The 25,850-nt window shown below is 39.3% G+C and overlaps 1 protein-coding gene across 2 annotated transcripts; it reads left to right on the forward strand.

Moving 5' to 3' along the window:
* The first annotated feature begins 9,756 nt into the window (after positions 1 to 9,756).
* On the forward strand, positions 9,757 to 24,850 carry GYG1 (glycogenin 1). Of its 2 annotated transcripts, XM_058031048.1 has the most exons (8): positions 9,757 to 9,849; positions 13,136 to 13,271; positions 15,145 to 15,319; positions 15,629 to 15,791; positions 19,191 to 19,317; positions 22,420 to 22,639; positions 23,255 to 23,305; positions 23,520 to 24,850. In XM_058031048.1, exons 1-8 carry the CDS (start codon positions 9,843 to 9,845, stop codon positions 23,679 to 23,681), a joined length of 1,041 nt encoding a protein of 346 aa, XP_057887031.1. In that variant the 5' UTR covers positions 9,757 to 9,842; the 3' UTR covers positions 23,682 to 24,850. The 2 variants fall into 2 exon arrangements, with proteins under 2 accessions (XP_057887031.1, XP_057887033.1); XM_058031050.1 differs by lacking the exon at positions 23,255 to 23,305.
* The last annotated feature ends 1,000 nt before the right edge of the window (positions 24,851 to 25,850 follow it).

Genomic DNA, 25,850 nt, shown 5'->3' on the forward strand with positions numbered 1-25,850 from the left:
GAGGCATACTTGTTTCTTGTTATCTCAGCCATTAGCACAAGAAAGGTAATGTTATCTAAGTACTGAGGGTTTTTAGCATCGTCTTAAAAGCAAGTGTAATGTAAGAAGTGCTGCAGATAGACCACCAAGAATTGTTTCAACTAATTCCATTCCTTTACTGGAAAATGAGAAGCAACTCTGTTAAGGAAAGATAGAGCAGAAAAATCTAATGGAAGCAAAGTGGGATGTAAAGTATCGTGCAGCCGTAGTGGCTCTATGCCAGTCCAAGCGAAACTGCTGACTGTAACTCCCTCTTACATATTGCAGTCCAATGGGTTCCTAGCAAAGTCTTGCTATAAGGAGGCTCAGCTAATGCTCTTCTTGTTTTTCCACAAGTCTTCAGGGCAGGTTTCAAGAAATACTGCCAAATAGCCATACCTAAGAAAGCACTCTTAACATGTCTTCAAACTTCTTCCCCAAATAATTTGTAGCTTTCTTATTCTCTCAGCATTGAAGCCTTTTAAAAATTCATCTCACTTACTGTCCCTGATTTTCAGCCAAAGTCCCTGATTTTCTCTCCCCGCTTCACTAGATCATTGTCATCTCCTTGCCAAGAACCCAGAAGAAACATGGTTTTTATTTTTGCAGGTTTCTTCTGATTCTAAAAACTCTTCAGAGCTGAAATTCTTTTCAGCCTTTTTTGCCTTTCAATTTCACTTATTCTCATTTATGCTCTGCCCTTTTCCTTTTTTCTTTCAAGCTTTCCTGTCCTTTACAATCCTTTTCTTTACAACTTTTCCTGCATTCTCCCTCACTATATAGATGCAGAGAGAATGGTTTTTGCCCCACTGCAAGCCCAGCAACTAAGTCTCTGCCCATGTAGTTCAGCTGAGCTACATCGTTATTTGGTCTGGCTACTCTCTTCCATTCCATAATAAAAGAAGTCAGGGAGCTAGGTGACAGCCTACAGCAAATATTATCTGCTGGTTTTGTTCTCTGTCTATTATGAAAAGGAACACTAAGAAATCTAAATGAGAGTTTCAGCTGAAACTGTAAGGGCAAAAGATAGAGTGAGACTATGTCTCCCTGTGATTAAAACTGAGGCCACTTTTAAACCAATTATAAAAATTTTCATGGTTCAATGTCCTAACATCCTGAGTCATTCAAAACTGCAGCACAGCAATATAACAGATTCCAAGAGACCTCAAAATAAGGAAACACTTCTGGTTTGATAATATAAAGGATACATTTATCATAAGTGTTGGTCATTGAATGTATTCTTAGCAGACTCAGTTGAGTGAAATGAATTTTCAAAGAAGTACAAATCCTGCAGTGGAGTCCCAACAGAAAGTTGAGAAAAGCAGATAGAAGAAAAACAACATTGGAAATCTATATGACTTATGCCTTATGCCCACTTTACTGGTTTGATCTGATAGAAATGGTCTGGCAACCAAGAAGGGCTGGAAACAACCTCACATGAGCACATGTGTTTGCTTGTCCAGGTTTATTCATAATGTACTTGAGAACCGAACTAGGGTCACCTAGTTGCTGCCAGGAGTTGGTGACAGATGATCTGTACAAATACTGAGAGCCTGCCTGGTCAAATGTTAATAAAGGTTTGTTCTTTTACAGGAGGTTTACTCCTATAAATAGTGTGATTTAATAAACAGTACTGAGCTTTAGAAAACCGGGGATGGTCAATAACCTTGTTGCTGCAAAGGAGAGAAACAAAGCTGTAGAAATTGCATTAATTACTCCTCTTATATCCCAGAATACTTCAGAAGACTGCATGATGGAAGGCAAAAAACATAAGCTTCAGTCCCACTAAGCTCACCAGCATACAGCCAAAGGTCTAAGTATCAATGAATATGCGTAAGGAGACCAAAGGTGAGAAATGCACTTAGACCAGAAATTGATACCAAGATCTGTTACAAAAGCTACATGGCCCTGGAAATGTTTCTGACTTCACAATGTGCAGAGTAAGACATTCCTATATTAGGGGCTATGAAGATCAGCATTTCTGGCCTGCTTCCTTATATGGTAAGGAATTGTAAGGCTTTGAAGAGAAACAGAGAGATATAACAGAGAAATATAACAGCTCTTAAATCAGTAAAACTCATGTCATTGCTCTTTTCAGTATGGTGGATCCAGTATGCATTCAGGTTTTTCTTCCTTCATGTTCTCGTCCCTAAAAAATTAATTGTTAGATTTGCAGATAATCATAGAATAGCTTAGGTAGGAGGGATCTGAAAGATCATCTGGTTCCAACCCCTGCCTCTCTTCCACCATGGGCAGGATGTCAACCACTAGAACAGGTTGCTTAGGGCCCCATCCAACCTGCCCTGGAACACTTACAGGACTGGGACAAGAGGTATTATGCTGCATCAAACCAGTAGCTGAAAAAAAAAAGAAGAAAAAAGAAGAAAAAATAAAGAAAAGAAAAAATAAGACAAACTTTTTAAAACATTCAGAGGTTTTCATTGGGTTCAAAAATGATGTGGCAGACCTAAATAAAATTAGTTGACCTAAAGACAATTTGAAGGCAATTTCTCAGAGTTTAACTAGGTATTTATCAGCTAGATCATCTCTGAAAGATAAGAGAGCAGACACTTTGAAGTAAAGGAGGAGTAAGTAATACTGGAGAGTGTTAAGGAAGAGGAACAGGTAGTTTGCCTTATTAATAGAGAAGTTAAGGGGAGGTTTATTGTGATATGCCATAAAACGAGTAAGGCTACTACTGAGACTAAAGAATGTCTTGTGTCCAATAGCTTGTCTACTTTCTTCTACTAAATCAGCTGATCTAGTAAAGACCTCTGCCTGTGATTTCTGTTTCTTATGTCCTGCTGTATTGTCCACGGTCACATTTCAATATCACAGACATCATATTGAAGTAAGGGGAATTCCACAGCTTGCTCCCCCATATGCTGCAACTGGCACTAAAATTCTCTTTGTACCAGCCATGATTAGCTGTGAAGACACGGGTCTTTGAAGGATGTGATGAGCAACAAAACAAGATTATAGACATTTCCCTATGAGAGTTGTTTCATATAAGCAGCTCATAAAAAGCTAGATTAAAAATTGGAAGACCCCTACTTCAATATATAGTTTATGGTGCTGTCCATCTCCATTTATCATCTTAATAGTTTAATGGCCACATTCTCCAGCATGACTCTGCAGTGCGTAAGAGCACTCTTACTGACATCTCCCAATCCTTTCACCTATCACAAATGTCCCCAATTGCTACTCCTGCTGCTGCTTCATTTCTTGCTCTTTTGCTCTTCTTTCACTTCTCATCTGGACCAACGCATAGCTTTGATCTGTCTTATCTCTCCAAGTGCAGTTAAAAAGCAATACAAAACAGAAAAACAGTGTATAAATAGTAATTTTAGGAGAATGCAGTGCTTTCCCCTTCATTTCTATTACTTCAGAACAAAGCTCTGTCATCTCTAATACAAGTAATCACAGAAGGGTGTCATTACAAGTTTCCATATAATATTTGAAGACTAACAATTGCTCCACATATACCTAAGATCCTAGAAAGAAGAAATGCATTATTTTAAGTGAACTTAAAGACATTAAATGTTCCAGGGATGAAGAAGATAATGGAACCAAAACATTTTCTACTATGCTATTTGTAATTGTTACCGGCTACATAAAGAGAGGTTTACTCTTTGCTGTACCTTTTTCTCAATGAAACACATTTTCTCAACATATATTGACATAAATGACTCTGTGCTTTATCCAAATGGGCTTCTTGAACATAACCTTTATTGATGTTAAGTGCTTAATAACTATATGCTAAATGCAATGGTCTCTCAGCTGGACCATTATACCCATTAAACCTTTAAATAAAACAATTTTCAACTTATCTACAAAGTGGGATATTTGTAGTATTTTTTTAAAGCAAGAATCATGCCACAAATAATTCTGTACAATAGCTTTAAAAAAAAAAAAAAAAAAAAAAAAAAAAAAAAAAAAAAAAAAACCAAAAAAGCATTTAAAAGAAAAATACTGGCTGGGGATTTCTACTACAAAATTTTTATTCCTTTTATAATAGAGAGTACAGGAATAAAATCCAGTAACTTCATAGCAGTCATCCCTATGGGATCTAAAATATTCAGAATATCCCTTGATATTGCCTATTAGAAGACTATATGGGATCCCTTAAATAACAAAATGTATGCCTTAAACTTTTCCTGAAACACTGAAAATTTCATTTTAATCAGGGCTTCTCCAGAAGATACTGGGGAATACAGAGAAAGCTCTGTAGCCTTGATTTAGTGCAAACAAAATGTTAAAGTTAACCATTGAAGTTTGCTTCATACCTAAGATGCTTTAGTCACAAGCATTGCTGGGCTTCTAAAAAATTTAAATATTCATGGAAAATAAAAATTCAGCCACAAAAATAGTACTGAAAAACTCTAAGGTTCAAAATGCACTCAAATCCCCCTGCTTTGTATCTTAAGTGTCACGCAAAAGAACTATATGAGTGTAAACTGCTCTACCAAACTGATCTTCATAGGCAATAGCTGCATCAAAATATAAACAGTCACTAGCAAAAGTGTCAGAGAAAAGCAAACAGAGCTTAGGCCTTCTTATTGTGTCAGTCATGGACTTTAGAACAACCATCATTGTCCTTCCATCCCCAGTTTGTACTATTAAATTTATCTTCCTATGAGCAACTAATGTAAAGAATGCAGGGCATGGGTAATGTGATTGCTGTTGCCCAGCCCAGTGAACAGAACTGCTGCATCTGCATTGTGAACAATCTGGAAGCTGTGGGGAAACATTGATGAAAATCCTGATAAAAGACAATGAAAAATAACCGGACTGTATAGTGAGAAAAGCATGAGTGTTGTTTCAATGTTTGCACAGGATAAATAATGCTATGGCCTGTATGAACTATGCTGCTGGAAAATCATCATTGAACCACACCTAATACACATGGATCAATTAATAACAGAAGGCATTGTCAAACTACTTATGTCCAGCTTCCTAACATAGTCCCAAAATATTTTTAAGAAACCCATTTCGTATACTGCAAGGCAGCTATATTTGACAGCTATTGTAACTATGAAAGAGTGTAAAATTAAGGATTAACCTTTTAACATGTAGACATTTTCTTGGAATGATGCACCTAAGATAGCAAACATACCCAGCACAGCCAACATGACAGGGCAAGAAGTTGTTTTCTACAGAATTTCAACAGAAAAACAATTCTTTATCTCTTAGGTGAACTTTACAGCACTACAGCACACAATTAATGGGATTGAGGCACTCATAAGTATGACTCAGCACTCCTTTAACAGTTCACCAAATACATTTTTTATGCCCAGCCTACTTTAACAAAACCTCTGTCCTTCAGCACCTCTGACATCGGATTTAGCAGAGAGATGGGATTTCATGCCTACGGACCATATCGTGCTATGATGGGTTTGACAACAAGGACTTCTGATCATCATCTTATATCCTAGTCTAATGGCCTTTTTCTAATGCAAACCTGCACATCCTAAGATAAAACTCTATTTAAAGAAGACCTTACTACCTAACCCTTGAGCACACTGGCATTCTTAGGTCAAGAACCCTAGAGTTAATTGCTTGGTCTAGCCTGGAGGAAGTACTAGCTTGAAATTCAACAAAAATCTAGCATGGAACAGAAGCATTGCCGTAAGTGAGAGTAACTTGGTAGAAGTATTGCCACTGCTTCCTCTCAAATCCCTGCTAAAATTTCTTGAGAACTTTACATCTCTAGGAATTCTATCATCCGCTAGTTTTTAAACTTTTATAAGTTTTAGCACTTCCTGTGTAAGGAAGAACATGCATGTTCAGGTGACATACTAGAATTTTTCTATTTTGAGAGAGTTTAAAACTCTGGTCTGCGGAGGTAAGCAATTATAAGAGTTATTGTTACCAACTGAGGTAGAATACAGCTAGAATTCAGATACATTATTGCAACTCCTCTGTACAAATATAGTGCAAGAGAGTGTTTTACTGTTTCAAGTCAAGTGGTAAAGAGAGCAAAACAAGAGAAATACATAGCTGTCTTGCCTGAATTTATCACCATGGCGAATGACGAGTGGAACTGGTAATAAACCCGTGCTTTCTGCTCTCAGCCACATGTCATGATCAGTAGGTCTTGTAGCCTCCCATCCCAAAAGAATCACTAGAAAAGGAGAAAAGGCAAAGATGAAGCAGAGGGCAAGTTAGGAGAAAAACACACATACATCTGCCCTGTTTAGCCTATTTGCCAAAGGAAAGGAGGCTTATAAATCAGTTGTATGTGGTTCTGTGCTCCTCAGTGATACTTTAACCTTTTCATTAAGTATAGGAAAGCAGCAGGAGGTCTCAGCATTAGAACGTTTTAACAGTCTTGTAAAGACTGGTGAGAGAAGTAACTATTTCTCTAATGCACTAATTTTCTTCTTAATAGATGCCAAGTAAATCATGCAACCAGGAGAGCAGCTTCTACTGTAGCTTGCTTGCATTGCAGATCACTGAGAATCCACCCAAAAGACAATACAAGAGAAACTGAGATCTACTCACTTCCCTGCTTATGGGAATGTTTATTTTATTGTGCAAGTAGAAGAAATTATAAGAATTCCTCAATCCACTAAACATCTGTTCACTGAAATGCTTAAATAACGTGAACCAAGCAAATTACAGAGCCTAGCTTTTTAGAAGACTACCACACTTATCTAGCAGGTGGATGATTTTTTTTTTTAAGAAAATAAGGTCAGAACTATAATTGGCTTTGGGATGGGCAAAGAGGATATCTGTTAGGAAAGCAGAATGTGAAAAGCTGAAATAAGTTATAGTGACAACATAATATTTTGATTATTCAAATAGAAACATGAAAGCCTTTTCAGTCCTATTGGAGTAAGCTACATTACATTGAAATCCTAGCACTGGGGAAAAATTGTGACACATTTTAAAATTCTATGCAGACTACTCTAAGTACCCAATAACTGTTCAGTCTAACTTCACAGTAAGGTCAAAATGAGAAGGGCTTCAAAAAGAGGAGGGGATGACCCAGTACAGTTTTTGTCATCAGGGAAGTTTGTGACAACTTCAGGACAAGACAGAGATGGCTGGACAAAAATGAAATGAAATCTCTCAATATAGTCTTGAATTGGGCTACATTCTTTTCACCTATCTGTGCACTTCACACCATTGAGACCTCTTTCCTAATCGGACAGATTACCATTTTGATGTTGTAAAAACTGAATTCTACTACTTCAAACTTGGACTGGATATATCATATTGACTCTTTGGGGTTGCTTTTAAAATTTTTTTCCCCTGGATTTTGCAGAGGCAGAAATAATGTTTAATTCTGAAACCTTCTCTACAATATTTTATTAACTTAATGGTTGGACTCACTGTGCACATTTGCAAAATTATAATTGTAATCAATTTAAGTGGCTAATCATGTACTTTAGAAGTTTACACTAAACAGTCCTGTTACAGGGATAGCAGTTTCTGTTACTGCTATGTAAATCCTAACTATATTTCAAAGCTACTTCTTAGTACTTGGTGTTTCGAAATGCTTTAAAAATTATATTATAAACAAGTTCCTATTAAAATAGCACTATAAGTCATTAAAAATAGGATATTCTATAATGTATAATGGTAACTGGACTTCTGTGACATGCATGGTGATCGAATTTTTTAATTGCACGATAACCGGATCATTTTCCATAAGACTTGCACCTTGTTCAGCGTGCCAGTATTCACCCAATGAGCTGCTAAGCAGCACTTTGTCCATTCTTTCTGAATGCTGTCTCTTAATCCAGCAAAATCTATTTCTTTCTCCCTCCTCATTATTTTTTTATCAAGTCTTATTGTGTGCTGACAAGTAACAGTTTCCCTGGTTAGTTCCCATCCTCATATCTTACCTATCTTTTACCTACTCTTAAATTTATTCCCTTCCATAGAAGCTGAGGCCTAGCTGGTTTTTTTTGTTCAGCCTATCCTAGCCGTAACCTCACGAGAGGTTTTCCTGAGCATTCTTCTCTTTTCTTCCTTCTATACTCATGTCACATGATCTTTTCTTCCATTTGTACTGGAAGCCAATGGGAGACCTGTTTCCCAGGTTCTTCTTGTGACTTTTCCCTACAGGTTATGGAGAAAGTAAAAACAGTCAGTACAAAGGCACAGATGTACATGCAATTGAGTCGCACAAGGGAACCATAAAATTTACAGCTTGTTCAACCATGAACATTAGAAAAATCGCAAAAGTGCATGTGCAAACAAGTGTTAGCATAGGGGTGGATGCTGCACTTCTCTGTCACACTATCAAGCTGAACACTGGCAATCCTAGGGATTTTTTTCTGATTGTTTAATGTGGAAACCAGAAGGAATTATGCTATTTTGCTCCACTCTAACATAGCACAAAGGAAGCAAGGGAAGGGGGGAGGGCAGTCACCAACAGTGGCTATTCTATTGTTTTCTCTCAAAACTTGGCAAAGCAACAAGCTAGACACAGCTGAAATGTGCTGGCTAAAAACTTCTCAAAACTTTCATCTGAGACAGACACAAACCATGCCTAGTACCATCATAGGGAAAGTTTGTCAAAGCCAAAGATACCTGAAAACAGGGTTGCATAAAAAAAATAAAATATTAGTAATCCCTGTACATGTACAACATTACTAGCATTGCCTAAAATTCTGATTCACATGCTTTTATGCATACAATGCATGAATTACAAATTAATGGTATGCTCTAAAGGCATATTTTGGTTTGGGGTTGTTATTTTGTGGTTGGTCAAGGAACGCTTCCTTGATTTTGGTTCATATTTTTAGAAGTACATAATTTGATTTCAAAACAGGTCTACAAAAATTTTCTCAGCTCAAATATGATCTCCCATACTGGGGAAATTAGGAGTTGGAGGGCTCTTTGTTCATGAGTTTGCATTTGAGTTTTTTTTTTTTTCTTTTTAATCCGTTCATGGCTTATTTGCCATTTCGAGTCAGAAAGAAATCCCCTTACTAACTGACTTCCCTCCATTTATTGTGATCAAAAAGCAGTCATATTTCATTGTCTTGAGGAAGGTAACAGACCACAGGAAAGGATCTGGGCATCCTGGGGGACACGAAATTAAACACGAGCCTAAATGTGCCCTTCCTGAAAAGGTGAGTGGTAACCCGGATTGCACGAGGCAGATGGAGGGGATCCCTGCCCTCTGCTCAGCACTGCTGAGGCCACACCTGCAGGGCTGGGCTGAGTGCTGGGCTCCCCGGTTCGGAAGACATGAACACACTGGACAGAGGGCAACAAAGGGCCACAAGGATGATGAAGAGACAAGAAACCATCTCTCCTAGGAGGAAAGGCTGAGAGAGCTGAAACCGTTCAGCCTTGAAGAAGAGGCAGCTCGGCGGATCCCATCCACCTGTACTAACACCTGCAGTGCCAAGGGGACGGGACCAGGCTCTCCCCAGCAGTTTTAGTCCTTCTTCCCCCAGGGCTTAGCGGCCACAGAAGCAACGCTCCTCCTGTGTACCACCGCCGCTCCCGGCCTGAGCCACAGCACCCTGACACGGTGGTCGCCTCTATTCGCGCGGCGGAGTATTTTCAGCATTTTCCGGCTCCGCTTTCCCCGAGAGGCACGGGCGTGGGCGCGCGGGGGGGTCTGAGGCCTCCCGGAGAGGACGCGGCGTCGGCCCCGGAAGGAGGGGGGTGACGTGCGGCCGCCGCGGGAGGCCATGGCGGGGGCTCCGCCCGCGGCGCCGCGGGGATTCCTCGGGGCGGGGCGTCCTCCGGCCGCCACAGACGCGCCGCTGCTGGCCCCGCCCCTATATAAGGGGCGGCCTCAGCGCGGCCCCGACCGCGGCCGCTGCGTCTCCCGCACCGACCTGCGCTCGGGAACCATGGCAGGTCAGTGCGCGCCCGCCCGCCCGGCTCGCGCCGCTCTTCGCGAGGGCCGCGGGCCGCGCTCGCGGAGCCGCCACGCGGCCGCGGGATCGGCGCGGCGGGATCGCCGGGGGCCGCGCCTATTTTTAGGCAGCCGTGCTGGCGGCGAGCTGGCTGGCTTCGCCTGGTGGGGGCAGGGGCTGCCCGCGGGGGGTGCGGAGCCGGCCCCCCGGGCAGCGCTGTGCGGTTTGAGAGGAGCGGACGGTGCCGGCTCTTTCCGCCCCTCGCTCCATGCTCTGCCCCACGCTCCGTCCCCTAACGGGAGGGATGTCGCCCGCGTGGCGGGGAGCAGGATGGGCCGGAGAGGCCACTGTAGGGGTACAGCGGTGAAAATCCAGCCCTCTCCTAAAACGCCGAGAGAGCTTGTGATCTATGTGCTTTTGATACTTTGCAGTGAGTAGGTCCTTACGGCTCTCCGTGTACGTGTTACTTCTTTCTTCCGGCATTTTTTGTTTTTGTTGTTGTTTGGGGGTTTTTGTTTGTTTGCTTTGTTTGGGTTTTTTTGGGGGGGTTTTCTTTTTTTCCCCGATTTTCACCTAAAGTTGTCAGCAAAGTCGGTTTCATTTTCAGGTCTGGAAGCCTGCAGGAAGTGTGCCCTCCGATGCATGTCTTGATAAGATGCTCCTGTCTCTCTAGGAATCCTGTACTCAAAAAACAAATGAGATATACTAGCACCTAACTCAGAGAATAGGAGAAAAGGCAAGCACCTGTGAACTCTGGTTATGCCTAGGACAAACCTTCCAGGAGAGTTTTTAAATGATCTGGGGCAAGCACTCCAGTAACCTCTGCATGCCATGAAATGAAAGATCGCTTCTAGCTCAGACTTCCAGGATGCTAGTGGGTGTGTAAGGGCTAGCACAAAAACTCTTGCAAAGAGATACTATAGACTATGAACTGGGCAGCCAAAGAGTTCTCTGAAGTAGCATGGTTTTGTCTGGGTAAGTCAATTAGGAAGCTGGGCAACTGCCTCTCATTCTATGTGGTTTTGAGAATGTACTCTCACCAAGAGTTCATTGTGTTTCAGGCCTAGCAGTGGCTGCTGTGTAAACACAAGATTCTGTGAAGAAAGTGTTTACAGAGAAGGGGAAAAGGATGAGAAGGGAGACCCACACAGCTGAAATACTTGATGTTTTGGTAGAATGGACTAGTCTTTTGCAGCTATAACTTCCATAGTAAGCAGCAACTGGTCTTGCCCAAATTGTCGCATGAGCTCATGTACTTAGAAATTGTATGGAATAGAACACTTAGGTATGATATGTAGATGATATTGAACACAGGATGATATAGAGTAGATACAATAGAAACTTTAGATATAGAATAAAACATAGTTTATTCGAAACTTTGGAAAGTTATGCTGACTTAGATGGTCTCCAGGATGGCAATATTAACCTCCTGTCAAGCAGTTGTAAAGTTTCCTCCTAGAGCTGGGACACAGTAGGGGGCTGCATCATTAAATTGACTTTATTTCCTTAAAGACCTTAGTGTGTGTGTGTGAATATTCAGTTTCAAGAAGATGAGACGGAGTACAAGTGTACCTGCTAACAGGTCAATGAAGAAAAGATCTGTCTTTCAGTGGCAAGGTCACTTTAAGAATTAGTGCTACACTGCTAGGGGGAAAAAACCCAAACAACATTCAGATGAATATTGGGCACAATCCCACTTTGTCTACACTGGATTTTTAGTGAGCTGTTGAGAGCATAGTGTCAGACTTCCACGTATTGAATGGTAACATGCCAATTACCTAGTGAAAAACCCTGTCCCATTAGGAGGCTGTTTATACAACTTAAAATATTACACTCTTGCCCTTTAAAGAAACATCAAGTTGTTCTGCAGATTTGCTGCATATGAACTAGTACAAATAGGCAGCTAAAAGTGAATTGAAACAAAATATCTTTATTCCTGGCATTATAGAAGCTTTTTTTATCTTTGTAATTGACCACTATAATCTAAATCCCTTGGGACTAGTTGGTTTTGCTGCTAAGCAAAATAGAAGGTTTTGTAGCTGGTCTATAGATCTTGCAGACCAGGTTTGCGGAGCTTATAGGCAATTATGGTACGTGATTGTCTGTTGTCAACTGTTAAGGGAGTATTAAGTTAAAAAGATATTGATGATGACTGCTTTGTGAGTTTAGGCGTTGTGCCAAACAACATTTTTTCTGAAAGGAGTCAGTATTTTAATCTTGCTACTAGGCTTGACAGTGAGCCTTTAAGAGCCCAGAACTCTCACTCTGATCTAACCTAGTTAACACCTTTTGTAATGAAAAGAAATCAAAGTTGCTAAAATAAATTTGACTCTTGAAGTTCTTATGAAGAAACTGTTTTGTTGATAGAGTGAAAATGGATTGGTGGGAAAGACCATGCTTTGTAAAGTGATATAACTTTGAAAGGAGGTCTACATTAAAATAGCTAACAGTGAACTGAATAGCTTTTATAAGTTACTTGTTTGCTTTTATGAGTCCCCCTCTGGCAGTTTAAAACAACATGAAAGAAGGCAAAGCTTGTATAATATGGTTTCAATAAGTACTATAGGGTAAAACAATCTGTCTTAATCTCTATTTAAGATACAGCCGGAGCAGGAGATTATAGTACCTCTTTTTTCTCAAAGAGTAAAAATTATTCCTGCAAGTTCTAAATTGCCTTTTGCATTACTAGTTACTTCCCATGTAAATTTTGCATTCTTGTGACAGAGCTGCTACCATGGGTTGCAGAACAACTCATCTGCAAAATCCTGAGCTAGCAAAACTTAAAACTGTTGTCTAAGATATAATTCAATGCTTACTTTCATTTGAAAATGAATTACCAGTTTTATCCTGCTTTAGCTTCAGGGTTGAGAGCTGAACCTAGAGAAACTCTACATCCACTAACTTTAGGCCAAAAGCAAGCCCACAGACTCCAAACACTTTTTGTATAATAGCATATTAGTGGCCCAAGTAGAGCTCTTTAGAATTTTGGATTGTCTCTACTTTTGGCATGACTTATTTAACCTGTGGGCAAATTTGAACTGGTGCTCTCTTAAAACAGTCTTGATTTTGTGGGTCATTTTACTGCATTTTGCCATGTGTCAAGTCGCCAATAGCAAATGTAGCTATGCAAACAATCTACTTCATTGAGTCACGTAGGAAGGCCCTGTACACAGAATTAAAGGACACATCTTAGAGGTCTCACAGCAAGATTACCTAACAATACTAGGTTTCTAATGTATCTGTCTCAGAATAAAGTAGTGGATTGTGCTAACTTTCATTTCTTTCAGACCAGTCTTTTGTGACTCTAGCCACAAATGACTCCTATGTGAAAGGAGCGCTGGTACTTGGTTCATCCTTGCAACAGTATAGAACAACAAGGAAGCTGACTGCACTCATAACTCCTCAGGTCTCAGATCTTATGAGGTAAGGTCACTTACATGCTTCAGACTGCAACAGTTCCTGCTGATGTGCAGGTTGAAAAATGGAAGTTAACTTTCTTAATAGTAACCTTTCAAAGCTCTGGAAGCTGAACAGCTAATTTCAGCAGAACTCAACTTATCTGGAGTTCTGTAAGTTCTTCAAACATGGAACTGTTTATGTTTTGGTGTGTTTTTTTTTTTCTTCCCTACGATGAGTTAAATAGTCTGCAGTTAGAGCTCTAAAGCATGACTTGATACTGATATTTCTGCTAGATCTTTGCTCTTCTGTAGTCCTGCTTAGAATTGTCCGACAATGTAATATTGCCCACACATTTGTTAGTGCTATGTGTATGCATGTGGAGGTGGGGGCAGGAAATTAGTGTTTGTTTTGCAGAAATATTCCCAATTGACATAATATAACACAAGCTCTATTGAAATCTAGTGGACACTTCAAGTTTTATCATGGGAGAAGCGAGCAGAACTGAGGTAGCACCAAGTTTGTCAAATCAGCAGCTGAACAGAGGCATCTAACAAGGTCAGCACAGTACATCAAATGAAAGGAAGAGGCAACTGCTTCCTACAGCCTCCTTAGAATAGTCTCACTATGGAGTGGACTGGATTCTTTCCACATGTAAGAGGGTAAAAAAAAAACAAACAGCGAAACAGTTGATAACTATGGGAAGTACAGATAATAAGTCAAGATTCTCTACATGGGAAGTAATTCTGAAAAGAGTTATCAGTATATAGACACAATAGAGAGGTGACTCAATTTTAAAAATGCAGTGACTTTCCCTGGAGTCTCCTGGCAGCTAAACGGTTGTATCACTTTTAAAATGTTGCATATAGGAACATCCATTTCAGCCTACTAGGTGAGCGTGCTCTTCTAAGATGAACCTTAAATGTGCCTATGTGCTAGTGAAAGCCACCTAGTACTGCGCCCTTAGACCGGTGATACTTATGTACCTAATGGTGTAATTGGAACTTGCATTTCTCACCCTGTCTCCACTAACAAATATGCCTGAAGTTCAGAAGCAGTGACCCACCAACTGTCAGTATAAAGACTGCCTTGCAAGGCAGAGTTCCAAAATTCATTTAAAAGCTCTGTGGGGCTTACATTGTACTGGCAATTGCTAAGCATTCAAGATATGCTGAAGAACAGTAAGACTTTACTGATGTTTCCTGTTTTAAGCAGCACAAACACCTTAATCTCTTGAACTAATGGTAATTCTCTATTGATGGTAAAGCAAAGGTTGGATATCTACCAATTTCACTAAATTTCACTACACTGCCTGAAAGTTTGTCACTCTTTAGTGAATATGATACTGGTTCAAAACATTTTGTACCCACAGCCATAACTAAGTTAGTGTTGAAAAGACTTCATGGGATAAAGAAAGTTTTAGTAACTAGGTCTAGGCAGATGTCTCAAATGTCACAAATCCAGAACAGTGTAAATATTGCATAAAATTGGTCTAAGCTGCTTCAAATTCAACTACTGTCCTGCTCAAGCTAGGCTAACAGCTTCCCATTTCTTAATTGTCTGCTCAGAGTAGGTTTTTAAGTTGCTAGATATTAGAGTCTGGATGAAAAAAAACAACTTAGTGTATGACTTACTGAACTAGATAGCAATGCCAACTAAAACTTTGTGGAAGAAAAAAAAAACCCAGAAGACTTCTTTGTTCCCCAAAATGTGCACATTACGAACTTTATGGCAGACAGGTGTACTTGTGTGTTCCAAAATATGCAGTCAACTCTTACTACTTTTCAACAAGAAATGTTGCCAGGTTTCCTGTTATTCCACTTCTCTTTACGGAATCTGTTGTGTGGTCTGCTGTTGGAGTAACACTAGAACTAAATCTTGCCAATTGACTCTTCCCCAGGAGAGTGCTGGAAAAAGTCTTTGATGAAGTCATATTGGTAAATGTCTTGGATAGTGGGGATTCAGCACACTTGGCGTTAATGAAAAGACCTGAGTTGGGCGTCACACTAACAAAGCTTCACTGCTGGGAACTGACACAGTTTTCAAAATGTGTTTTCATGGATGCAGACACAATGGTAAGTGGCTGTGTCTCGTGGTACTTCTCAAAGTCCTAGTATCAGGGTTGTTGGATTTTTTTCTGTGGTTTTTTTTTAAGAGTAGGGATAATAGATGGACTAGTAACAGTAAGAATGTGTGTGCCTTTTAAACTAAATTAACTGTTATGAAGTCTGTGGGGACTATTTATGTCAAGTATTGTCTTCTGTAACATGAACACTGATAAAAGAACTTCCTTTTGTGTCTTAGTGTATTTGCCAAAATCCATGAAAAACATGATACCACAATTCCTAACCTAAAAGCATTTTTTTAAACTCCTTTACAATTAGGTTTTGTCAAATATAGATGAGCTTTTTGAGAGAGAAGAGCTATCTGCCGCACCAGATCCAGGCTGGCCCGACTGTTTTAATTCAGGAGTTTTTGTTTACCGACCTTCCATTGAAACATACAGTCAGCTGTTACAGTTTGCCACAGAGAAAGGCAGCTTTGATGGTATGTATTAATTTGTATTTCAGTGTAAGTTAGACCAAAATGGTCTAACAGTATTCGGGATGGCTCAGTAACCACATACATCTCATGGGGACTCTGTATGATAGAATTCTCAATGTAACCATGCAAAAATTCTATCCTTCTCAGAAATAGAGGCTATCATTACAGTATGTAGTAAAATTACTTTTTTCAGGCTTAATGAAATAAAAGCTGAGTTTGGCCTCCAGACTAACAGGTTAGAATCATATAACGAGAAATGAAACTCCAGTACTATGCTTCAGACATCCCTAACATTCAAGGCTTGGATGTTCTATACTAACTCAAGCTGCTATAGAAAAAGTAGTACTGGTCAACTTGAGCACAGCTTCAGAAAATCAAACATTTGAAGATACAGAAACCTCTTTGTATGCTATGTGATGGCTTCCTGTCATTATGGGGTGCATGTAGTAGTGCATGTAGTAGCCTTGGTTGCTTCCTACCATAGGTTACTTGGGATCCGCCACTGTACCAGGTTTCAGCTTGAGAAACCAAATTGTGCTGCCCTGTAAGTCTACTTAATCTGTTACTGTTGCAGGAAAAGCTTATGTCCCTTGGAGACAGCTGTAGTTAAAAGCTTCACTGTCTCCTGTCACTTAATTTCATTATGTAACTACTGTGGTAGAAAGCAAAGTCTAACTGGAAAAAAAATATAGAAAATGATGTAAATAAGACCATAAAATGAAACTCTCAGGTAATGTTGACTTACCTCTCAGTACTTTGTGAAAAGCAAAATATTCAGATGTCACTCCTAGTCTGCAGAATAATCCTTGTTACTGTAGGGATTCTTCTAAAGAACATTGAGCAGTTGCATGCTCAATGCTACCTAATGAAAATTAATACTGCCATGTAATAAAGGTCAAAGGTGCAAACTGATCACCAGATAGCAAAATCTGTAGCATAGTTCTGAATTGTTGCATTAAAACAAACAAAACCCCCCAAAACCAACCCAACACCCTGTCCTACCCCCCCCCCCGAAAAAAAACCCCAACCCCCCCAAAAGCAACCAATCAAAAAACCCCCAAATGAATAGACCTCTTTTTACAATATGCTTTCTGACATGAATGCTAAAGCCATGCAATGGTGAAACTTCCTCTGTCCTAAATGCAAAGCAATTGTTGCAGCACTTAACAGCAAAAACAGTGGGCTAGTTGTTTTGTTATCAAATTTCTAGAACTGTAATTTGTACTTCAGCTTCCAAATCTTAGTTTTTATTAAATGGTAGCACTGGTCTGAGTAATGATGCCATGGAGACCTAGACCATCTGTATAAGCTACTGCTGAGCTCAGGAACTTCGTAGGGAGAAAGGGAATTGAAAATTCAATTGACCTAGAGAGTAATAAAAGGGCCTAGGAAACTTAGTAAGAGAAACCGATGAAGGGTCACTGCTTTTAATAGGACACAGGGATGCAAACTTAACAACCTACCAAACTATGTTTAGTTGAAGTCAAGCTGCAAGTGCCTTGTGTGCAGTAGGAGTAACTAGGGCATAGAAGGCCTTCTAGAATATTTCCTGTATGTAACAGCAGACTGCTGCCTCCATTATTGTTGTCCAGAAATGGAAGAATGATGGCTACGTATGTAGACGTCTACTCTGTCTGTCTAAATTTCACGTTTGTAGATAACAAAGAATATGTCATGCAACTACTCTAGATACAATCTAAAAGTTGTGGATAGGAAAGAAAAGTTGGGTTTTAGAAGAAATCTGGTAGTCCTGCTACCTTAAGAATGTTGCTGTTGCTTAGACAATCCTCTTGCTCTTTAGCCTGGGATCCAAAATAGTCTTGCTGTATTGTACATTGATATATATCTGTAAATATGTAGTTAATATTAAGTACTGCCTGATTTTTCACCCTGCGTGTGAGATCCTGTTTATATAACAATACTCCTGTTGAAGTCTGAATTAGGACAGCTAGATACTGCTTTCATTGTCTGCTTTGGCACAAATGCATGCAATCTGAAAAAAGGCCAAGGATGTAAACCAATCTGAGCAAGAAAAAGTCCTGTAGAGTAAGTTAAATACACGATTGCTGCCCCCTCGGTTCTCTTATGATGGATACCAGTTTTTCAAAAGTGCTTTCCTTCCTTTACAGATTGAGAGGCAAGTCAGAGATTTGAAATTGCTGGACTGAGTCTCTGGCTGTTTCTCATTCTGCAATCTGCATGTATGCTGACAGCTGTAACAGGATACCTAGAATTTATATTTGTCAGTGTACTGTCCGTACATCTAAGTTTATGCCCAGCGTCTAGATACTTCAGCTGCAAAAAGCAAATTCTGCTCAAATGGCACTGATGGTATAAACCTTAATACTGCCCTAAATCGAATCATAGGCCAATAAAAATCTTTTCCTGAGTCAGCAGAGACTGGGTGCTTAAGAAAATGAAAGATTAAAATGAAACATTGTCTGCTAACTAAGCTATCCACTTACCTACCCCTTAGTAATGCTACTTGTGCATGCAGTGATAGGTGAAAGAATACAGCAAGTGAAAGTCAGAGGACTCCCTTCAATCTCCTTGATAGGAGGGATTATTACCATTTAAAGACTAATTGTATTCATTGTGATAAAGAATGAATGGATGTAGATAAATAGGTTTTTACTTCTCAGTTGCTGCTTATAAACTAGTCTACTCTGGCCTGAAGGCTATATTCATTTTTTAGCTAATCTACTACTGAGATAGCAAACAACTTCAGATTCACTTAACCTTGTAACAACCTCTACTTGCAAACTAAGACATGACCCTTTTGAACACAGATTGTTATCCTCATTTAGTGGTTAGTCAGGAGCTTTTTAGTACAGAATTAGAAACACCTGTTATCTGTTAAGGAATTTGATGGAGCTTTCCTGTAATTGTCAACAAGACTACATGTGCTTTTCTTATCAGATCAGTGTGGAGGTAGATGCATCTGGCACTGCAGGTCTAACAGGCCACTGATACCCTAACTCTGTCAGTGAGATGATGTTGGTCATGCATCTGTAAGCATAAGTAATAAAACTTATTGCTGCCATTTGATCTTCTGAGCTACAGCTGAGCAGTGCTCAGTTGTACTGTTTTATTGTGGGGTGTTATTGCTGTGTTATACAGATTGAACTTAAGCTGTAAAAGAAACTAAATGGCAGAGTTTGTGAGCAGCTTCCTATCTTTAACAAAAGTAACCCCATATATACTATTTCATTCTCTGCGCTTTTGGAATATTCAAAGGGCAGAAGGTTTACAGGGTTGTTCACAAATAGGACAGTAGTGCTCTGTGCCAGACTTCGACAGGACATGATAACTGCATTACCAACTCCTGCTTAGTAAAGTGACTGAAAAAGATCTTCAAATAGCTGTCTGATGCTCGTAGCCTATTAATGCTTTCTCTTCTAGGTGCAGATCAGGGGCTATTAAACACCTTCTTCAGCAGCTGGGCAACAACAGACATGAGCAAACATCTACCGTTTATTTATAATTTGAGCAGCACTTCTGTATATTCCTACCTTCCAGCATTTAAAGCGTAAGTTGAAAACTTCAAGAAGACCTTCAGAGCTTACATAAACTAATTTCTTGTAACAGAACGAACAGGCATGATGTGAGCTTACACAGGTTTTTTAGAAGTAGACTGTTCCTGCCACTCAAAATATCGTAATTTCTTCTCTTAAAAAAAAAAAATTGAATTGATGAAAATCAAATTCAGCTGTATCTGCAGCTTAAACCACTCATCCCTGGTAATAACACTGAAGTTGAGTAAGCACATTTGACAGGTCACTTGCAAAAGAAAAAACCACTCCTCCAGTACAGGATACAGTCTAGACAAGTTCCAACCAATGGCAGTAGGCTCTTTAATCAACTTGAGCTGACCTTCAGCATGTCACTAGTGGTATCCTTCCCACTTAGATAACTTGCCCTTTCTTCACTCCAGTTACTTAGGGTATTTAACAAACAGTAGTTACAGTTTCATCTGATCAACCTATACCATTCAAATAAGTGTGGTGAACAAAGATTTGTATCAAGCTAGAATTCTCTCCTAACAGTCTTTCCAGACCTCTGTCAGTTCCTTAAGTAACAGCAAGATGGAACAAAGAATACAACCAACCACATATCATTGCATATTTCCTCTGTGACAAAGCCTGTATCCTCGCTAACTAGCAGTGTTACTGTGGCATGTGAGTAAATTGTATGTCAGAGGCAGGGTTGTTCAAAGTGTTACAACAATCCAGGAGAAAGGGGGTGGGGTGAGGGGGGAAAGAAGGGAAACTGAAGTGTTACACAGAAACTCTTTATCTATTATGAGCTACAGAAGTTGGAGGCAAGGAAAAGGGAAAGTGCCAAGTGCATAAAAACAATCTGATCTCTGAATGACATCAGGTTACTAGTGTCTAAAGCAGCAGCTGGCATTAGCAGGCCTTGCTGGCTCAAGATCAAACTATGTCTTGTGATCAGAATACTATTTGGAATCTTGTCATGCTAAAAGTGGAACACTTATTTAAAGAAATATATGCAAGCCTCAGAATGACTAAGTAGCTGGATAGCATTTGATAAACTAACATCTATTGTAAAGTAGATGTTTCCATGGCTGGCTGTCAGTCACGTGACCTTAATTTTACAAATTACTTAGTTGCCACAGAACACTAATTGGATCTGGGAGTTCTTGACAAAAAATTATCTTTAACTGATTGAATCAGTTGCTTAACTGAGTTCATCAGACCTTCAAAAATAGAATGCTGGAAGAGCAGCCCTTGTAAGCAACACTCCCTGCTCAATAGGTGGAACAAGTTCCCTTGGTTAGATCAGCAGCTACACTCTTGATAATCAACAGTTAGAATATAGTGAAATTTAAACCTACTGACAGTAATAGCTAAGTTTTTTGCAGCTTTGTACAGTGAGACTAGATTTCACAGCAGTCTCAGTAATCCTTTTTCCAAAGGAAAATGCCAATTCATGACAAATGCTCTCTGACTTCAAAACATTGATGAAGGACTTTTCTGGGAGATGTGGAAAGACAGATTAGTTGCTGAGGCCAGTGTAGACATAAAGCTTCCTAACAGTTGAGCTTAAATGCCCAAATAAAGTATTGCAGGTCCAGAAAGTATCTAGAAAGCAGATGCTGAAAACATTGTAGAAGCTTGGCATCTGTTGTTCTGACTGTAAGTAGACAGGATACCAAGAGTATACTTCTCTATTTGCAACAAATGTTGTGATACTTCTTATGCAGTCTATTCTCTTGATTTTTGAACAATATGTTTCCTTAGAACAGCAGCAGCCCAAGATAAAGAAAACTCAGGTTTAGTACTGACAGCTAATAAAACTAAGGTAGTCCCCTTATGCTAAATCTTGACTTTTGGGGTTTAAAGTTAAAGCCCAGTAACTGACCTCTTGAAGACCCTTTTTTTCATGCAGTTAAAGCAAATACTTGGCCTTTCATGCACACACAAGTCTTCATTCTGCAGTAAGTTCAGTTGTATTGAAAACATTGAACATGAACCTTGAAATATAGTCAAGGACCTTAAAATAGTATGAAACCTACAACCCCATGCAAATGCATACTTGGTTTGAATATTCTATGGCTTTTGAAACACACCCGTATTGTCTCCATACACAAAACTCTTTAACACCCGAGTCCTGGTTAAAATGACCAGCATCTGCTTAATAAAACATAAGCCAAGCTACTTGATGTTACTCTCCATTTCAGTCATATGATGTTGACAAGAAAGCCTAATGTGATACAAACTGAACTAAGTGACATAGTCACTGTTAGCAGACAGACTAGTATTGCTTGTTCACAAAACTGAATCAAGCTAAAACCCAGCTCTGGAACTGTAGGAGAATGACATGAATGTTGCTTGGTTCTTTACTTGAGAAGAGGTGCATCTCATCTTTACTTTTAATACAGAAGAACATACTAATCACAGCTGGGACAAAGGGAGAAGTCCATATTGAAAGTAGTTTAAATGGTTTCAAAAAGAAACAAAAATAACCCACTAACAAAGCCATGCATGGTTGCCCTAAGGTTATTTAGGAAGTAAGGGTTGTCTAAGCAAAACCCTGCCGCACCAAGATCAGGAGTGTTCTGAAATGCCTTGGTTCTACAAAGTTGCTGTTTTTCAAGGACATGGTCTCCTTGCAGCAGAGCCATCCAATGATCCATTTCTACAGGGCTAAAAACTGAAAGGGTAACTCTTAACACTGACTGTTCTCTACATAATACTTGTAATGCTTAACTCTCTGGCTTGCTGACTTTGGAGTAGAATCTTTTTCACTTTTAAAACCAGTTCCGATTGCAACGGCTGCTTGAGACTGCTCTCCCCTGAGCTATGGACATGACCCTAAAGACTTGAGTTGTCTGTAAGTATTTAAATAGCCCAGACCACTAGGTTTTGGCTGTATTCTGACTAGTGCAATGTAGAATTCAGCTTGCATTTTTTCCATTGTTTCACAATGCTTTCAGTCCCAATAGGCATTGGCAGTTTGATAATTTAGCACTTAATCACCTAAATATTCATATTTCTGTTTTCTGGACAAATACAGAAATAACAGGTTAAAAAAAGTTATGTCTGACTGTCTAAACTTGTTTTCTAGACATGTACAAACTGACTTCTAAAATTTTTCTTCCCAACAGGTTTGGTGCAAATACTAAGGTAGTGCATTTCCTGGGAAGCACAAAGCCGTGGAACTATACATATGACTCCAGAACAAAAAGCATAAAGGGCAACATGGATGACCCTAAAATAGTTCACCCAGAATTCCTCAACATGTGGTGGGATACCTACATAGCTGATGTTTTACCATTACTAGAACAGCATGGAATTGTTAAAGAAATTAATCCAGGGGTAAATATGGTACGTGTTCTAATAATCTTGCGCATCCATACCTAAGTATGGATGACAGGTTATTTACCATTGCATCAATTTCCCTTCCCTCTGTCCATCTCAAAGCATGGGTGTGGTTTAGTTTGTGGGATGCAGGGTATTTTAGTTTTGTCCTTTTAAGCTTGGAATAAATAATACTATAAAAGAGAAGCATGCTAGACAGGTCTTGGACATGGCTGTATGCTTGCCTAAAACAAACTGTGTACATAGTTAATGTAGCACCAGGTCTTACACTGTAGTAACTTCTTTGATGTAGTAACTTCTTTAATTTATACAGAGAAGGATCTAAGTCCTCTGTGTTGCAGCTAATAAGGTTCTCAAGGAGAAGAACCCCAGTTCAGCATGCAAATATGGTCATACAGATCTTGCATGGTGAATCACATTGCCTAGGACAACCAAAGTAATGCTTCTGACTGTAGTTGTCATTCACAGAGTTTAGCAGCCTGCATCTGACTGCGGACTTCTTAGTCTTAGCTTAGTACATGAAACAGTTTAAGTTCTCAGCCTTTCTAAGACCAAAGTTATTGACATCTTCAGATGTGCTTCTCTTGGTAATCTTGCATCTTTCTAACAAACTATTTGCAGCTATCGGGCTTGGCCTATACTCTGGCTTTCTCTTGTGGCTTCTGTAGAGAGGTATGAAGAACTGAAAATTTTCTTTTTTTTTTCCCCTTGCTAACATCTGTAACTCTGCTTTGTTATTTTGCTAGGAAAGCTGCACAATCCCTACCCATTGGCAATGCTTGCTACTGCGCATGATAACATCAACTTTGTTGTCCCATTCTATGGCTTGTTGCGCGCTTTAGCTGCACAAAGTATTTCTATATTTTTACTCTACCTTTCCTTTTAGGCAGAAGTTACAGAGGCAGTGTCCCACGTATCAGTATCACCACTATTACCAACTGAATCTTCAGAAGAACGCAAGGAACGGTGGGAACAGGGCCAAGCTGACTATATGGGAGTGGATTCCTTTGACAACATCAAGAAGAAACTTGATACCTACCTTCAGTAGAAGTGCCTGTCTCAAACAGTGGTGATGCAAGGACTTGTTCCAGAACTAACAGCTAGAAAGGTATAGATGGTGGTCAGTTACACTTGCTAGTAGCTTGAGGAAAAACTTCTTGGCTGAAGGCCTCTGCAGTGCTACAGATGAAGACTGAGCAAAAGCTAGGAAGCAGAATTCTTGGGCCACCTATTACTGCCCAATTTCCAATTCTCCATACTAGATAAAGCCAGGTATTTTCAGCTTAAAATTTCTTCTGTTTTGATCAATTGGCTCAACATATTCTTTAAACTGGGTTTGTTACCTCACCTCATTAGGTGATTAGCATTGATTCCTTTGCTTGCTGTTTTAGATGTAAAATCTAATTCATGGGATTGCTCATACACTGGAGTGGTAGCCATTCTGCTTTACCATAAATGTATTAATGACACTGGGATACATACATGTAACAGTAATAGCACTGCTTTGCTCTTCCAGTCACAATTGCACTGAAATTTTGACCAGGTTCTTACGCACAGTGCCTGCAGCATGGCAGAATGCGTTTTTCAGTTCTGTATACTATGGGACTAGTAAACTGAGTTTTATCTGTTCCTTGCAATGTTGCACTTGATATAAAAATAAAAAGTTGTCATGCATTTCTGTCTTCCCTAAACTCTTGAGCAATTAAAAAAAGGAGCTTTAAAGCAGTCTAACTAAAATATTCAACAGGTATAAATATCCCTTAAGCTTTGCTCATGTTACTCAAGCTCTCATTAGCAAATGTCCATCTTTTAGTTCATAATTATTTAGAAGTACTTAGTCATTTGCTAGGGAGTTGTTTAGGGCCAAACCCTGTATTAACTTGCCATAAATATAGGACAGGGCACATGAGGAAGTACCTGCTGAAGGTGTTTACATTAGTAACTTGAAGTTCGGGAAGAAGGCATCCTTCTTTCAAGTGACTGAAGAAACACCATCCCTAATGTAAGCCCTGTACACTGAACTTAGTCATAAAAACAACTGTGATACTAGTTGATTAGAAAGATTACATAGCTGCTTAAGTAACTGTACCTATCCTGGTAAGGAAAACTACTCTTTCCATGTATAAAGACAGTAAAGGAAGTGCTTTTTTTGCCACACTCAGGCTACATGTTCTCCAAGACACATGGAAAAGCAGTAAAAATAAAGCATGCTGATGACAGAAAGATTGCCTGTCATCTGTACTAAGGTTTTCTATCCTTTAGTCAAAAGTCTAAACAGAGTAAAATTAGTGTTTTTTGACAGCTGTACCTTTCACAAATCCAGAAACACTAAGAAAATATAAATTCCTTATTTTCTAGTAAAGGAGGATTTTGGCTGGTGATGGTGCTAAATCTTGAGCCTAGAGATAAAATAAACAATCAACAAGCTCTCACCATTTGCTGGTAAAGCAGAAGACATGAGTATAAGGGTTGGTATATTTTAACTTGTTTTCACTACTTAATTCCTCTATGATTTAGTTGTTCACCATTTAGAAAAAATGCTACAAGATGAGGTCCAAACCAAAGTAGCTTGTAGCTACTTAAAAGAACAGCATCTGAACTGCAGGTTGTAACTAGCCCTTTCCTGTATGGGTTTTTCTTTTGCTGTGTTTTTTTATTTTTTGTTTGTTTGTTTGTTTTGTTTGTTTTTAACATATAAATTTGAAGTTGTGTGAAAGCAGGAGGGATTACTAGTTACAGTCTGTAATGACAAAAGTATACTTTATCAAACAAATATTGGAGAGTTCTGCATACTCAAAGACTACTCTATGGAAAATGGTAGCATACTCTTTTAAAGCCAAGTCTACATTGTCCTCCCCTTGTCTGTATTCATACTGGAGAGTAGGGACATTACTTCTTTTTAAGCTTAGTTGGAGAGAACCAAGAAAGTGTAAACGTATGATACTTATTACCTGCCTGAAAATTTGGTTTAGCACGTATGTTTCGTTACATTAATACAATAAGATAAGGAAGAGATGCTGAGTAAGATGAAAACCAGCATGTTTTGGATTAACAAATACAGTTAGTGAAGAAAGATCACCTGTGAAAAGAATTCTGCTGTAGCCTCTGTAACTCACTATGATCAAGTGTTTAACCATGGCCTCAGGAAAGGTATGACATCTATACCAAATTCTATGCAGCTTATTTTCAATAAAATGACCTTTATGTCATTATTTGC

Source organism: Melospiza georgiana, chromosome 10 (assembly GCF_028018845.1).
Source record: "Melospiza georgiana isolate bMelGeo1 chromosome 10, bMelGeo1.pri, whole genome shotgun sequence".
Lineage (NCBI taxonomy): Eukaryota > Metazoa > Chordata > Aves > Passeriformes > Passerellidae > Melospiza > Melospiza georgiana.